We start from the raw sequence: 16,652 nt of genomic DNA, 5'->3' as shown, positions 1-16,652 counted from the left end.
TGAATTTATTCAATGTATAGGACTTAAGTCTAAAAAAAATAACAATCACATTATTTCAACTAGTGTTCATTATAAAAAATGATTCTCAATTGAATGATAACTGATTGATGGAATCTAAAGTATGATAATTTGAAACAAGTATCTGATGTAATTGAGATATTCCAACAGTTATTATCTCAGTGAAGGAGGGACTGAGATGATATGCAACCATAATAATGTCTCTAGTTTGTGGAAATACATTTATCAATAAAAATAAATAGAAAATACATTAAAATGCATGGTAAATGGATAAGTGATTGTGTTTAACCTGATTATTTGTATAAAAACATTGCTCTGTTCTATTTAGAGGCTATTTTCCCTTGACTAATTTGAATTACTTATCAAAACAGATGAACTGAATGAATTACAAAGATCTTGGTTACTGAATTCCAGAGGAAGGTTAACTGAAGTCTAAATGGTTTCCAATCTTGAACAGTCTTCCCTACTGGATAACTCAGTCTTTACACTCTTTGGTTATGCTTTAAGGTTATACGAAGGGATATGTACTAAAAGTCTTTAAACACAGAACATCATTGTATTGTGACCACCTTGGTCATTGATTATGGATTTATGTGCATAATCATACCTCCTTCCTGAATCTTCCCAAAGACATAAAATCTAGTTGTTTTCAGACAATAACAAAATTCTCTTGGCTTTTCTGTAGCTCCTAAGAGCCTGGATTATCATCCTGGGAAAACAATGAAGTAAAAAAAAAAGTCAATGATTATTTAAGAGAGTTCCTTGTGCCTGATTAAAAATAGATTACCTATTTAACATTGTATGCCTTTACAAATGAACTTTCCTTTCTATAATGGGAAAAATCAAGTATCTGAAGGTAAAAAAAATTCAGTCAGAATATTAGCTGATAATTGTATATCTCCAAATGTGTACAGATCTCCCCGTTGACCAGTGAGGAATTACAAAAAAAAAAAAAAGGAAGCACTGACATTTCAGATATAGTAAAACCCATAAGCATGTAACTGGCAAAAATTCTTAAATTTCTCAAAAGTTAAAAAATGGTATCAATTGAAAATGTCAATTGATAGAAGTCTCACTAAAATGGGATCCATTATTATCACTCTCTCTGGTGGTAGGTTCTGATCAGAAATTGCAATCCATAGGATAAACTGTTTTTAGTGTCCTGAAGAAGAATTAGGCATAAAAAATAAAACAATAATTTGTATAAGTAAAAAAACAGATATGCAGTAGGCTCAGAGTGCTTCTTCAAGACATGTGAATAAGCTGGCTCTTTGTTAATTGTGTTACAGAGATGATCAATCATTGCAATTTTCTGTGCTGCATCCTTTCAAAGGTGGAGAGACAGCTGAAACACTGAAGAGGAAAAAAATGTTTTGAAACAAAGTAGAGGCAAGACTCATTGGTCAAAAATGAGTGCTATTGCTTTTTGGAAAGACAGGGAGAAGACTATAGATTTTATTTTGTGCCAAGAGCAAGTCAAAATCGGCCTGTGGCAAATGCTACTTCTTGAAATGATGCATGTTTATTGAGGTTAAAATGAGATTTGGTGTAATGCAGGGATTTGTATGTATGACTCTCTCCTGTCATTATTGACATTGAATTGTTTTGGCGGAGTCCTGAGTCACCAAATAAAACAAACTTCTTTAATTCCTCTGAGGTTTTATCTTATGGTTAAGAAACAAACAACAAACTAATTAGATTAGTCATAAGATTACCCAGTGGCCTGACTTGTGTGGTGGATCCCATCCACATCAAGGATATATACAAGGTTTCTGCAGGGGTAATGTCCACAGTAAAGTGACATTTCTCCTCTCCTTCTCTACCCAAGCACAACCTCAATAACCAACAACCACGTGTGGCAGCTACCACGGAGGCTGCAGCGAGGGAGGCTGTGGTTACGGAGGCTGTGGCTATGGATGTGGTTCTGGTTGTGGCTCTGGCTTTGGCTATTACTACTGAGGATGCCATGGGAGACTTTCTTCTCCCACACATGTAGCATCATCATTTACCAGCCTTGAATCCCATGTCCTTGTGTTCCTACACTAGGTTGGGATAATTCTGATTTGCAGAATGGGGTGGTCCCTGTCTATCTAAGTCCCATAGTTATTTATTCCCAACCTTTGCTTCCTGAAAAGCAGAATGCAATATTCATCTTGTGAACCCAATGACCTCCTTTTACCAGTCACTGATCCTGCCTTGATAATTTTCCTGCATCATTCTGTTTCCCAGTGTTCCCTAATAAATTTGGCTAACCTGAAAGAAAAACCTTGGTTTTCTTTCTATTTATTATAAGTAATAAAATTTATTGTATTTATTTATTTTAAAAGATTTATTTATTTGAGAGAGAGTGTGAGCAAGAGTGGGGGAAGCGGCAGAGGGGGAGAGAATCCTCAAGCAGATTCATGGCTGAGTGCAGAGCCTGATTTGGGCTCCATTCCAGGACCCTGAGATCATGACCTGAGCTGAAATTAAGAGTTGGAGGCTTAACCCACTGAGCCACCCAGGTGCCCCAGAATTTATTTTATTTAAAAAAAATTTTTGTATTTGCTTAATTCCAAGAAAGGTTGCAATTACCTGTTTTTGACATATATTCTTTTGCTGTTTCTACTTCAGTTGCTCCACTAGTTCTATTATGTCTCTGTTGCTAGGAGTTTTTAGACTAAATGAGGTAGCATTTGTCAATTAGTTTATTGTTGCTTAACTCATGGTAAATATTCTGCATATCTTTTCCCTTCACAAACCATCATCTGCAAAGTTCCATGCCTCGCCAAATCTTTTTTTTAATCTTTTATTTTTAAATTACAGACAGAAAAATTCACTCCCTTGGTGTATAGCTCTGTGATTTTGAAAAATGCATAGTGTTGTGCTACAACCATCAAAATCAAGATATAAAACAGTGCCATCATTCTCCCACAAACCTCTCATGCTTTTTTTTTTTTTTTTGTAATTTCAAGTTTTTATTTAAATTCCAGTTAGCTAACATATAGTGTAATATTAGTTTCAGGAGTAGAATTTAGTGATTCATCACTTACATATAACACCCAGTGCTCATCACAAGTGCTCTCCTTAATACCCATCACCTGTTTAACCCATCCCCTGTCCCCCTCCCCTCCCGCAGCCCTCAGTTTATTCTCTGTAGTCAAGAGTCTGTTTTATGGTTTGCCTCTCACTTTCCCTCCCCCCTCTGTTCATCTGTTTCGTTTCTTGAATTCCACATATGAGTGAAATCATATGATGTTTGTCTTTCTCTGATTGATTTATTTCGATTAGCATAATACACCCAGCTCATCCATACCATTGCAAATGGCAAGAAAAGATGCTCAACATCACTCACATCAGGGAAACACAAATCAAAACTACAAGGAAGTATCACCTCACACCTGTCAGAATGGCTAAAATTAAAAACACAGGAAACAACAGATGTTGATGAGGATGTGGAGAAAGGGGAACCCTCTTACACAGTTGGTGGGAGTGCAAACTGGTGTAGCCACTCTGGAAAACACTATGGAAGTCCCTCATGCTTTTTCCGAACCCCTTTGCAATCAAGCCTTCCTCATACTCCTAAACCCTATAAATAACTGATTCTTCAATCTATCTATACTTTTGCTTTTTCCAGAAGGTCATATTGTGTTGGAGGTCCCCAAGACTGCCCACAGTTTTGGAAATTTGGAAATTTGGAAATTTTAGAAGGACTCATGGGACCAACATATACTTGTGCTCTTGGCTAAGATTTATTATAGCAAAGTAGTAATGGTACATAGATAAGGGAAAAAGAACCAGGCAGATTCTGGAGGTATCCATGTGAAGATGTTATGCTTTCCCCCTCCAGGAGGGGCCACACAGAGCTCGCTCTTCCCCCAGCAACAGAAATGAAGCATTCTATGGGTGCTATTTCTGCTCATGGAAGCCCATTAGATCAAGCCCTGTCTCAGGCTCTGCGCGGAGTATGGCGCCTGCTTAAGATTCTCTCCCTTCCTCTCCCTCTGCCCCTCCCCGCTTCATGTGCACGCTCTGTCAAAAAAAAAACAACAAAAAACCCACAACTTAGGATTCTTTGTATAAGAAAGAATCCTTATTCTTCTTTGATAGGAGAGAAGGAAGGAGAGAACTTAGGAGAGAAGGAAGAACTGAGCTGAAATCAAGAGTTGGATGCTTAACCGACTAAGTCATCCAGATGTGTCTAGGGCCTCAGTTTCTTGCTGTCTATTGGCCAGAGGCCACTTTCAATTCCTTCCCAAGTGGGCCTCCATTAGACAGCACACAACATAGCTGTATGCTTAATCATAGCCTGCAAAGAAAGTATGTAAGAAAGATGGACATTATGGTCTTATGTGACATTATCATAGAAGTAATATCCTATTACCCTTTTACACTTTATTGATTAGAAGATGCCACAGGTCCTGTCACACAGAAGTGGGAGGGTTAATACAAGGGTGTGAATATCAGTAGGTGGGAAAATGTGGGCCATCTTAGTATATATGCCAGAGTGGGGCCTGTCTCAGTTTTCTTCCCCCTTAAGAACTGATCACAATTACTAGGTTTTTGTACACCATATGATTTTATATTGTATCTTGGACATTTTGAATATTATGTTGTGATTATCAGGATCTTCTTAAAAATCTTGAGAGATTGTTATTTGTTGTTATAGTTTTCTGTTAGCAGAAGATTAGCCTGATAAGCTTCATCCCACTATAATTTCTGTCTTAAAGTCATGATTGAATATGTTGTATATATCAAAGCTAAAGAAGAAACCTGAAGGCAGAAGGTAAGATTTTATACATTCAGCTATGTTCATATAATATGTTCTCAGGCTGCAATATCTCTTGTCTATTATGAACCCATAAAAATTAGTGTCAAATAACTTGCTGAAATATTGATATTAACCCATATCTATGGCAGATCCTAAATCTTTTGAATAGAGCAATTGGGCAACCTGAACTATATTATTTTCTCCTCCATTCCTAAATACAATTTTCTTTGCCTGCTATGAATGGTTGATAGGGCCCATGAGCAAGAAGGTTTAAGTCAAGCTAGGGCTCTGTGTGGATTCCAGTGGAGAGAATTCATCTAGGGCTTTCTGCATTGTAGGTTTGGTACACACCTGACGAAATTCCATATATCCTATTGAAGCACAATAAATGAAAATTGTTGACAATATCAGCACTCATAGATCTCTGGCCACGTAAGGGAAGTCAACTTGTGCCCAACATGCTAGGTCCCTATTGAGACTGGAGGCAGCCTGAAGTACCAATTAAGAAACTGTAGAAATCTATAGAGCAAGACACATAAAGAGCTATAATCATTATAAGAAAAAAGTATCTTTCTTTCTCTTTGCCAGAGGAGAAACTAAGATTTACAAAGGTCACAGATTTTTCTTTAGTCACAAATATTGGAATCAGTACAGCAAAGACAAGATGAATACTGAGGAAAATTATTTCCCAAAGAAAAGTAATTGTTACCCTATTAATGACCCAAAAAAGCAAAGTCAAACTCTGCACAATAACTTAATTTTAAAAAAACTTTCTCTTTCACATTTATGAAGAAATTCAAAATTTATTAGGAAAGCAGAGAAGCAAATTTAGCATAAAATTACAAAAATAAGAACACCACCAACATCATCTTGTAGGAACATGAGTTCACAGGTTGAATTTCATATTCTTCCAGACATCAAGTGGTATCAGTTCCAGATATTAGACTTTGACCAAATCATATCAGAAGTTTGCAGTGGAGGGTAGAATAAATGTCACTTGGGGTAAGGCAAAAAATTTGTGTGGTTCAGAACTGCTGAGTCATTAAGTGAAGGTGGAGAGGGTGAGGGTCTCCGACAGCATCCTCAGTTAGTAGCAACCAAAGCCAGAGCCACAGCCAGATCCACATCCATAGCCACAGAGAGAGCGGGAGCCATAGCCAGAGCCACAGCCAGAGCCACAGCTCAGTCTGCGGAAGCCACAGCCATAGCTAGAGCCATAGCCACAGCCCTGGCCTCCGTAGCCAGAGCCTCCGTAACCGCAGCCTCCGTAACCGCAGCTTCCGTAACCGCAGCTTCCGTAACCGCGGCCTCCGTAACCGCAGCTTCCGTAACCGCAGCCTCCGTAGCCAGAGCCTCCGTAACCGCAGCTTCCGTAGCCAGAGCCTCCGTAACCGCAGCTTCCGTAACCGCAGCTTCCGTAACCGCAGCCTCCGTAACCGCAGCTTCCGTAACCGCAGCCTCCGTAGCCAGAGCCTCCGTAGTAGCTGCCACACATGGTGTTGGTTGTTGAGGTTGTTCTTGGGTAGAGAAGGTAAGGAGAAGTGTCACTTCAGTGTGGACATTTTCTCCCTACAGAGGCCTTTTATATGTTCTCAGAGTGGGTGTCGCCCACAACACGTGTCATGTCATTGGCTGATTGGCAGGGCCAATGTGAGTAATTTGTTGACTTCTGGTTTTAGACATGGCTTCAGAAGCAATGAAGAGATCTGCTTTTGTTTCACCGCATCTGAACCATTCTTTGGGCCATTAATGAGAATCAATTGTCTCATTCTCAAAGCTTTACTCATGAAATCTTCAATCACCTTTTGTAACCAATCTCTATGGCAAGAAATAGCATTTTTATTGACAAACTCTGACCTGTTCCAGATAAATAATTTTACCTTCATTGTACTGACGTTCAGCAGATCATAGCATTCTCCCTTAACCTTGAATTCTCCATCTATTACCTCCTGTCACAAACCTATTATTTTCCATGAGGGATTTTTCTCATTTTCATACAAGAGATGCTTTACCGCTAAAAGCCAAAATATTTTTACTTAGTTTCATGATGCTTTTGATAAAAAGCAAATAGTTTGAAATTCTGAAATACGAGGCCTAAGAAAACTGGACTTTCTCATTTACATTAATATTTCTTAAACTTTTAACACTCTATTTTAAGGCATGAAATATTTCCCCCATGGTTTCAAATTTATATTCTGCATTCATAGTCAGAAAAAAGGAAATGATGAGGCTTCATTTGATTTATAAAATGACATTTTCATGAAACATTTTTTTTTAATTTGAACTCTTTGTGTTCTGACTGGAGTATGGTGTTTTTAATTTAAAACAATAATACTGGCAGACATACCTTTTCATGGAATCTACTAGATTTTCTTTAACAAACAGGTTCTTGGTAAAATATCCCATACTCTGAAAAGATATGAGAAATACATTGTTATTATTATTTTTATTATATAATTACTTTTACTACAATGAAGTTCATTGTTGAATTCAATGATAAAGTCAAATAACCACTCTGGACTTCTATGTTCCTAGAAAAATCAACTCCTAGGAGTCAGTAGAACACATTTGATAAGTATAAAATGTGTGTTATTCTATGTTTGCACATATTCACTCTATTTTTCTTTAGGAAAAAATTCTAATTTATTTTTGTATTAAAGATAAGCTCCTTTGGAAGCATATTTTGAAATGTATATTCATTTATCTCCACCATTTCTTTGTGTGAACGTATGTATATTATGTGCGTGATTAATGCAAAAGAATATGGTTGAGACACCAAGTATCTCCTATAAGAATCTGGAGAGTGTTGCTTGCTGACCTATCTACAAAAAGTGAGGGTGAAAGAACATCGCAACAACTTAGGATTCTTTGTATAAGAAAGAAAATCTCACTTAGGGAGAAGACAGAAGGAATCTGAGGTAGGGCATCAATGAACATGTGCATGAAGTCTTTTACATGGTATTAGAGATAACTAGCTTTGCCTACCACACTGTCTTCCTTGATAATAATTGATATTCCTAATTCGCAAACTAAAATGAGGAAAATCTCAATATTTTTCTTTAAGTTGTCTGTGTTTGAGAGGTTTACATATGAACACATGTAAGTTCTGGTAGAATAAATCTCTAGTCTCAGTACTGGGTATGTATAGATCAATCTTTTTAAGGATAGAACTATATGAAAGGAAATAGCTATTCCAAATCAGGATATCAATCTGAGGACTCAGAATGAGTCCAGCTTCTGAAATAGTTCTATTATAAGACAAGGACAACACTTTCAGACATTTTTTTTAACTTACTAATGCTTAAAAGCCACATATTTTAGAAAAGTATAATAAGTATACATGCAAATGGCAAAATCTGAAAAGAGAAAACACATATTTGTCATGAAAGAGTTGACTTCCAAATGTAAAGATTCATTAAAGGCAGACAAATACTAATATGAGGTAAGATAGGGGGACAAATTCAGAAATTCTTCTAAAATTTAGAGTAAAAATATAATAAGAAAAAATATACAAAAACACAAGAGATGTGTAGAATAGATTCTAGATTTTCTAATACGGTAGAGTAAGAATCACACACATAAAAAGTGATAAACAGAAAAGAAGGGCAGGGAAACATTTAAAGAAAGACATTTTTAGGAGGAGGATTCCTAAAACATAAACATATATTTAGTTTCATATCAGATATTAATAATTAAAGGATACTAATATTTAAATGTCCTGGGAGTTTCTTTGCCTTTTCTGGGGAAAATACTATGTAGGCAGGAAAAAATACTTTCTATTTATACATAAAGAGACAAATATCCTGTAGTTATGAGAACTGCCACTTGAGTACATTTCTTCGTCACTACTTTTTCACAGTTGTAAAATGGCGATAGTTTTACCACATCTCAGACTTGTTCTGAGGATGATGTGAAATAATGCACATAAGGAATTTCACACAGTAACTGCTCTGTTGTAAACAGCTTGTAAATGCTATTTAATTGTTATTATTATTAAAATAATAGTTATAAATTGTTACACGGAGTTCTGACATAAGAATTCCATGAAGAGCACCAGACAAGATAAACAAAGAATATTCCTATATATAGGAAGAAGCAGAAAGAAACCATGTGTATGTACATGATAATACATATACAACATTTATTAAATTCCAGGCATGGTTTAAATGCTTTACATATCTTAACACATTTAATTCTCATAAAAGCACCAAACTGTAGTTGGTGATTTTTACATAAGAATAACAAGGCCTAAGAATTTACATAATTTGCCCAATGTTATAGGCAGCTAAGTGGCAGAATCTAAATCTCACACTGTAATATATTTATACATACTTTTTGCCTTGTGAGAGAGCCTAGGAGTTGCTATCCTTGTTATAATAATGGATTATTTATAATAGAAATCCATGAATTTAGCCTGATGTAAATAAATGAACAATGAAGTGGAAAAATTTCCTTGCAGAATGCCAACTAATATATTTGAAAAAAAAAGATGAAAATCAGAAAAATCAACATTTGCAATCCATCATCATAATAAATAATTCAGGCAAGAAAGAAAAATGAGTGCTAAGACTAATGATAAATTTGTGGATTTGAATGGAATATTTATATAGTCACAAAATATCTCTACCAATATACTTCTTAATGGCTAAAAGAATAATAAAAGTAACTTTCAGGTAGAGAAATCTGGTACTCACCATATTGATCAAGTATAAAATTATCCCCATCAGTAATGGAACAAATCAACCTCAAGTGCCAACCAATAAAGCCCAACAAAAAGCAAACATCAACACTTCTTTTATTCATTTGACAAAATGTGTAACCTTGTTCTAATCACAAGGAAACATTAGGGAAGTCAGAACTGAGGAATATTCTAAAAGAAAATATCTCCTATAATCTGTACAACTATTAAAGTCAGGGAAGAGACTTTAGATAGTGTGACAACTGGGTGCGTTTGTGACCTCAGATTAGATTATTTTTCTATAAGAGCATTATTACAGCAATTAATTCTTAGAATGAATATTCTAAGGAGAGGAGGAGACAGATTGGGGTAGGGAGGAGAGCTGAGTTGGCAGTAGACTCAATGGAAGGTTCAGGAAACAATATGGAAGATCCTAAAGTCGGGCAAGAAGGTGTGTCATTATACCTTCCAATGATCAATCATGGGAGGCTGGTTGCAGGAAATGGGCGCTGTCTTTATTAAGGGTGCTCTTCAACTGAACGTCCTCTGCCTGTAACATCCCCAGCAACTAGAGAGTCATTTCTTCATTGCTGAAGAGAAATAGAGTACTGTTGTACAAAATAATCCCAGAAGATGGGGACTAAAGGTGAATGCACAACATTTAAACTTACATATGTTAAGGGTGATCCAGTTATAAATATAAAAAATTTAGTATAAAGCTCTTAAGTAATCCACCTATTACCCAGGATTCCCGGTCATACAATTTTGACACTTCATACATTGAATTTTGTTCTCAGAATTTATTGTAGAACACAAAGTTGCCCCCCCAAAAAGAGCACAAAGTTGCCTTATATTCACTCAATGCTTGATTGATCTAATTTTGGCATAAATTTCCTAAATTTTGACATATTTAATGATCTTAATCTCTGGCTTAAAAATATTGGTTTTGGAAATGTATGATTATTATAATTGATACAGTCAGAAAAAAATAGATTGTGGTATATTTTAGTAAATGATTATCTTGCAATGTTAAAAGTGTATTAATGTATTAATATGAAATAATAAGAGGCTGGAAAGTGCTCTAGATTTCATGAAATGCTAGATTATAACAGACAATAAATTGCAAAGTATGATAGTTTTCACTCATTGGATTCTATATCAGAAATAAAAGCTATAAAAGACACTTAAAAAAACTGACCATGGACTATGAATTATATAATAGTATCGTTCAGGAATAATTGAGTGTGTGTGAGTGTATGTGTGTGCACGCGCGCGCGCGTGTGTGTGTGTGTGGTGAGAGACAGACAGACGCAGAAAGAGAGAGAGACAGACAAAGAGCAGACAGGCAAAATACCAACAATTGCCAAATTTACGTGAAGAGCATTTAGCTGTTCATTACAACTCTTTTCCAACTTAATTGAGGGTTTGAAATTTTTCAAAAGTAAATGCTGGGAGAAATGAATTGATACAGAGAAAAACATTATTTTTTTGGAGTACTAAAATCTGCAGTGAGTCATTTCTTTAATGCCTAAATGTATGTGACTCCTGTTTGAAAGCTTGAATATGAGCATAAAGGGTAAAAGAAGTAAAAGGGAAAATAAAAAACAAAAAAAAAATAAAAATGAGAGTGTAAAAAGTATGCAACCTCTAGGTAACACAGAGAGAAAATAAGAATACATAAACATGATATGTATGCTTGCTTCTGTATTAAGAAAGCAGAAGAAAATGAAAATACTTACAAACGGAGTGACTGAGAATGGGTGGAAGGGATAAATACGGGAGTGAGACTATTTCTGAGTATATCTTTTTATGTAGTTTGCTTTTCTGAACTATGGAAATACTCAATATATTTTAAAAATGGAAAAAATACACCTGAAATCGAATATAAATGGAAACAAAAGAACTCTATCCATAAAATGAATAGAATAACTACTCAGGAAGAAGATTAATTCATATAAACGTTGAGCACAATATTCTGTCCATTCTTAGTGGGACCCCTTCTAATGCTAAAAACACTGCTAAGAAATTTTAGCAGGTTGCTCAGGAGTATTGCTTTCAGTGTGCAATTCAGAGCATATATTGTGCACAGGTTTGAATAGAGTTAACACAGTGATGTTGTTGGGGTCCAGAGTTTTCACTGTAAGAAAGAAAGAAGCAATAGTGGAATGGGGTAAAATGTAAAAGAATCTTATGTTTTTCAGTTTCAGTTGGAGTTATTCATAATTTGAAGCCTTTAAAGAAGTGAACAAGCCAATGTGAATACAAAGTAGATGCTTGTTTGGGCCTGTTAGTGGTGGCATTTCACTTGAAGTGAAATATTTAGAGAAGCTAACATGTCAACCAAATATGCTCACGCTAAGACAGTGTAAGCAGCAGATCTTGGAAGATCTATTCTCTAACTCAAGTCAATATCCAATTTCTTTGTGTTCGATTGTTATGACCTACCAGATAGGCCAAAATAGTTTTAAAAAATCTACCATTGCTTGAGATGGACAAACAAAAACCATCTAAATTTTGCATAATATTAAATAGAAAATTCTAAGCTTCCAGAATAAATAGAAAAGAAGTCTTCATAAAATAATGGTTTTAAAGGAAAAAAGGGCTCTCTTCTGGGTTATAATTTTTCCAGGGATCTTAATTCCTTCCATGGCTTCAACTTTTTTACTATCTTGGGCTAGTCAGAATGAATTGGGACATATCCATTATCTTCTACTAAAATGCTACTTAAACTCATTCATGTCTAACACAAAGGCTTGAAATACTCTAACAAGAGAAGATAATTGACAAGTTTACAGATACATTAGGCACAGAAAATTGGTGGAGAAAGAAATGATTATGGCTACAACTGTGAAATCACATAAATCACAGGAAAAAGGAATCTCAAGAAAACCATCAAGTGGCTCTAAACTTAAATACCTCAAGGATGGTAGAAAAGGTGTTACTTAAAAAAAGCTATATATTTCCAGGGGTGCCTGGGTGGTTCAGTCGTTTAGCATCTGCCTTCGGCTCAGGTCATGATCCCAGGGTCCTGGGATCGAGCCCCGCGTTGGGCTCCCTGCTCAGCGGGAAGCCTGCTTCTCCTGCTCCCACTCCCCCTGCTTGTGTTCCCTCTCTCGCTGTCTCTCTCCATCAAAAAATAAATAAAATCTAAAAAAAAAAGCTATATATTTCCAGACACATAGAAGTTAGGTATAAGAGTATATTTAAACTTCTCTAACTCTTGCATTGAGCAAGCATAGGAAATGCTTCTTCTTTAAATATGCCCCAAAACATTGGGGTGCCTGGGTGGCTCAGTTGGTTATGCATCTGACTCTTGATTTTAGCTCAGGTCATGATCTCAAGGTCATGAGATCAGCGCAGAGTCTGCTTGGGATTCTCTTTCTCCCTGTCCTGTGCCCCTCCCCTGCTTATGGTTTCTCTCTCTCTCTCTTTCTCATAAATAAATAAATAAATAAATAAATAAATAAATAAATAAATAAGCAAGCCTCCAAACAGACTAGAATTGGAAAATTCTGTGCCAACTTTCGCATCTTCTAAAGGATTTCACGATTAAGGTTTTGGTGTAAAAGTACTTGGAATACATAGTATTTCCAGACAATGCTTAACTAAATCAACAAATTACCTGTTTTCATCCTCCCAATACACCAGCATAACACATGATATCAGTGCCTTACCAAAGCAGAAAAATGAGGGCTTCAAGTTTGTTACTTCCATAATGTTGCAAATCAAGGATTTGGTAAAACCACTGAAGTAGGAATATTAAACAAGATGTGCCCCAATAAGGCAATTGTTTCCTTTAATTCTTCCAGGAGGGAAAAAAAAGCCAAAATGACAAATACTGGACTTTAAATGACAAGAAAGCCAGCTTTATTATTCCAGACAGAGTGAGTTTATTAGGAAATTAGAGAAATGGTTCCCCCATGAACATCAAAAGGGAGATCTGTGGCAGCATCATTCCAACAAGAGACCACACAGTTCTCAGGATGAGTTTCACATGCTCCCACTTCTCATGAGTTAAATACAGGAAGGAAGGAGTTTGCTGTATCCGACCCAAAGGGCTCCAGCATGCAAGTCTTCAGCAAAGTTCAGAACGCGTGGGGCTCAGAACTGGTGAATCCCACGTGCAGGTGCGGAGGGTGAGTCTCCCATGGCGACCTCAATTAGTAGCAGCCAGAGCCGCATCCAGAGCCACAGAGAGAGCGGGAGCCGTATCCGTAGCCACAGCCAGAGCCGTATCCGTAGCCACAGCCCAGTTTGCGGAAGCCACAGCCCAGTTTGCGGAAGCCACAGCCGTAGCTAGAGCCGTAGCCACAGCCCAGGCCTCCGTAGCCGTAGCCTCCGTAGCCAGAGCCTCTGTAACCGCAGCCTCCGTAGCCAGAGCCTCCGTAGCCGCAGCCTCCGTAACCACAGCTTCCATAGCCAGAGCCTCCGTAACCGCAGCCTCCGTAGCCAGAGCCTCTGTAACCGCAGCTTCCATAGCCAGAGCCTCCGTAGCCGCAGCCTCCGTAGCCAGAGCCTCCGTAACCGCAGCCTCCGTAGCCAGAGCCTCCGTAGTAGCTGCCACACATGGTGTTGGTTGTTGAGGTTTTGCTTGGGTGGAGGAGAGGAGAAGTGTCACTTCAGTGTGGAACTCCCGCCTGCAGAGACCTTTTATACACCCTCCATGTGGGTGTAACCCTCCATATATGCCATGCCATTGGTTAATTTTATGACTAATCTAATTAGCTTGTTGTTCCTCAACCATGAAATAAGTCTTAGAGGTATTTGGGAGGCTTGCCGTATTTGGCTCTCAGTTTGGACTCCCCCTTATCCAACCAAGGGCTTCAATGAGAGGAGACACACGCTCACACCTACGCAGCCCAGCCCCAAATTAGAATTTCACTTTAGCCTCCTATAACCATTCTTTAAATCAAGAAAGAATACATTTATTAGTCTCAATCTTATTTGCTCTTGGCACAAGTTAGTTTCACTAACATTTTTAATATTTCATAAGAATAATACTACTTTTGACTCTTTCTTTTGATCCAAGTTAACCGTTTTCTGCAGGGATTCAGTTCCTTTTTATACTAAAACCATAATGTATCTTTCATCCCCATGGTGTTTATAATAATCCAGTTAAATTTTCCAAAATACCGAGTCTGAGCAAGATGCATTACCCTTTTCTATGTGTACCAATGAGTCTAATTCCCATTTATATTCAATTTCTACCGAAGAACTACAAAATAAGTTATTCCTTGGAATCCAATTGCTTTGCTTTTCTCTCTCTACATTGAGCATACAATTATAAAAATAAGTATTCTCATTAATATGAGAATTATATTCTAAGGAACTATCCAATAGGTTTAACATCGCATATTTATGTTTATCAGTGTATTACACAGAGCTCTGTTCCTTTATCAAAATACCCAGTCATTATTCTCTTTGTAACTGATCATACTGCGTTCTCTTGCACGGCCCTACCATTATTAGTCTTTATTCAAATTAATGTGATAATTCTTCCTATTGGGAGGCACTGGAAGAGTGAAAATAGTTTCATGTGACAGTTAAAAAAATGTACGTTTGTATCTTTATAAAAATGTATGTGGGGGAGTGTCATTATCCACACATCATGTGTAATCTGTCAGTGTATTTCTGTTATTCTAATGATATTTTTGAGTCAAACTATTATTTTTATGTATCCCCTCATAACCATAGGCAGAGACAGGGAGTAAAAGATGATGGACACTCTCCGTATTATAATCTATAATTCATAGATTATAAGAATGAAGACACAAGATTTTTAAAAATTTCCAATTCATCTGTCTTTTTAAGTATATCTAAGGAGTCAAAAATGCCTCTTAATAAAATAGAATGTTTTCATACTAAGGATCTGATCAAACACATTCAACCTTTCATTAACTGTGTGTTTTGAATGTTCTTTCCATGTGTGTCTTTTGGCAGGTTCATTTTTGTAAAATGGGCATAATATTGTGTCATTTTATTCACCATTTACTCGATTGATATCTTAGAAGCAGAGGACATCTTCACTATATCGTTTTCAGATTTTCCATTCAGAAATTAAAAGTAGCCTCAACTATCACAGTCAATCAAGTAATAAGTTAGAATAAGTTTTCAGTAAAAACTAATTTAAATATCATGCTGATCAGTCTTCCTGTAGGCTAAGTTCTTAGAACATCACCTGAAATGGGGATTACTAAATTGCATCAGTCAATTAAAAAAAAAAACTATAAGTAACTTGTTTTTTGGTATTTGATTAATGTAGCTGTAGAAGATATTATTTTTTGTGCAATACAATGTCCCTGATAATAACATTTATGGGGTTATTTCTCTATAGAATTTACTTCCTGGAGCTAATTTGTTTCTTTTGAAGAACCGAGTTGTCTCTCTGATCATAACGGAGGCTTGCACCCAAGGAGATTCCATTAACAATTTGTTTTCTGCTGTGATTTTCTGAACCATATTTAGTTCTGAACTACATTCCATGATCAAAAGCAGAATGAAACAACCCCCCTTGTGTCCTTGGCCCTTTCCAGCTACTCTCCCATTTTCTTCTGCTTCATTGCAAAACTTCACGTCTATTTCCATGATAGCTTTCTCTTTACATCTTTCCTCACAACTTTTGGTCTTTGGTCCTCACCACTCCACCAAAACCGCTCCTGCAGGGATCACCAACACCCCAATCTTGTCAAAGTTAGAGAGCCAGTCTTCATTTTACTAAGATTCTGAGTAGCGTTCAGATTCACCAGTTTCTCTTTTCATTCCTGAAAGACTCCCTGACACTTTACATCCTACCGCACACATTGGATTTAATTCCAGTATCTTCAGGTGCTCCTTTTTAGTATCCTTTTTCTTTTCTCTCCTTCAGATCTTGTTTTCAAATGTGAGGATGCCCAGCTAGGTGCTTGCCCTGCCTATAGTTTCCATTTAAATTCTCTCTCTTTTTTTTTAAATTAAGTGTTTTTTTCTTTTAAGTCCAGTGCAGATAACACACAGTCTGTGTTATATTAGTTTTGTAGTATTCTATATAATATTTAAATTTTCTTTCAGAATTACTTTGGATACACTATTTTAGCCAATTCATTTCCATTCACATTTCCAATTCTGGTATGATCACTTGACATCTCCTTAGAGTATTAACGGTCATCAAAAATGTAATAAAATGAAACTAAGTTCTAGATTCTTTGTAGCCCCAATTTTTTTTCTTTC

The 16,652-nt window shown here is 36.6% G+C and overlaps 2 protein-coding genes across 2 annotated transcripts; both read right to left on the bottom strand.

The window, feature by feature from the left end:
* Positions 1-5,855: 5,855 nt before the first annotated feature.
* Positions 5,856-6,263, bottom strand: LOC116625025 (keratin-associated protein 6-3-like). The gene has a single exon (XM_032393315.1). The coding sequence runs from the start codon at positions 6,261-6,263 to the stop codon at positions 5,856-5,858; it is 408 nt and encodes a 135-aa protein (XP_032249206.1).
* A 7,343-nt stretch (positions 6,264-13,606) lies between these two features.
* LOC116625024 (keratin-associated protein 6-5-like) lies at positions 13,607-14,014 on the bottom strand. Its single transcript, XM_032393314.1, has one exon. It carries the CDS (start codon positions 14,012-14,014, stop codon positions 13,607-13,609), a length of 408 nt encoding a protein of 135 aa, XP_032249205.1.
* Between the last annotated feature and the right edge of the window lie 2,638 nt (positions 14,015-16,652).

This window comes from Phoca vitulina, unplaced genomic scaffold (genome assembly GCF_004348235.1).
Source record: "Phoca vitulina isolate PV1807 unplaced genomic scaffold, GSC_HSeal_1.0 scaffold72, whole genome shotgun sequence".
NCBI classification, from domain to species: Eukaryota; Metazoa; Chordata; class Mammalia; order Carnivora; family Phocidae; genus Phoca; species Phoca vitulina.
This window is presented reverse-complemented; position numbering and strand designations above follow the sequence as displayed.

Bases quoted from the DNA above. Each gene is read 5' to 3' on its own strand.
- LOC116625024 (XM_032393314.1), bottom strand. From the start codon at position 14,014: ATGTGTGGCAGCTACTACGGAGGCTCTGGCTACGGAGGCTGCGGTTAC.
- LOC116625025 (XM_032393315.1), bottom strand. From the start codon at position 6,263: ATGTGTGGCAGCTACTACGGAGGCTCTGGCTACGGAGGCTGCGGTTAC.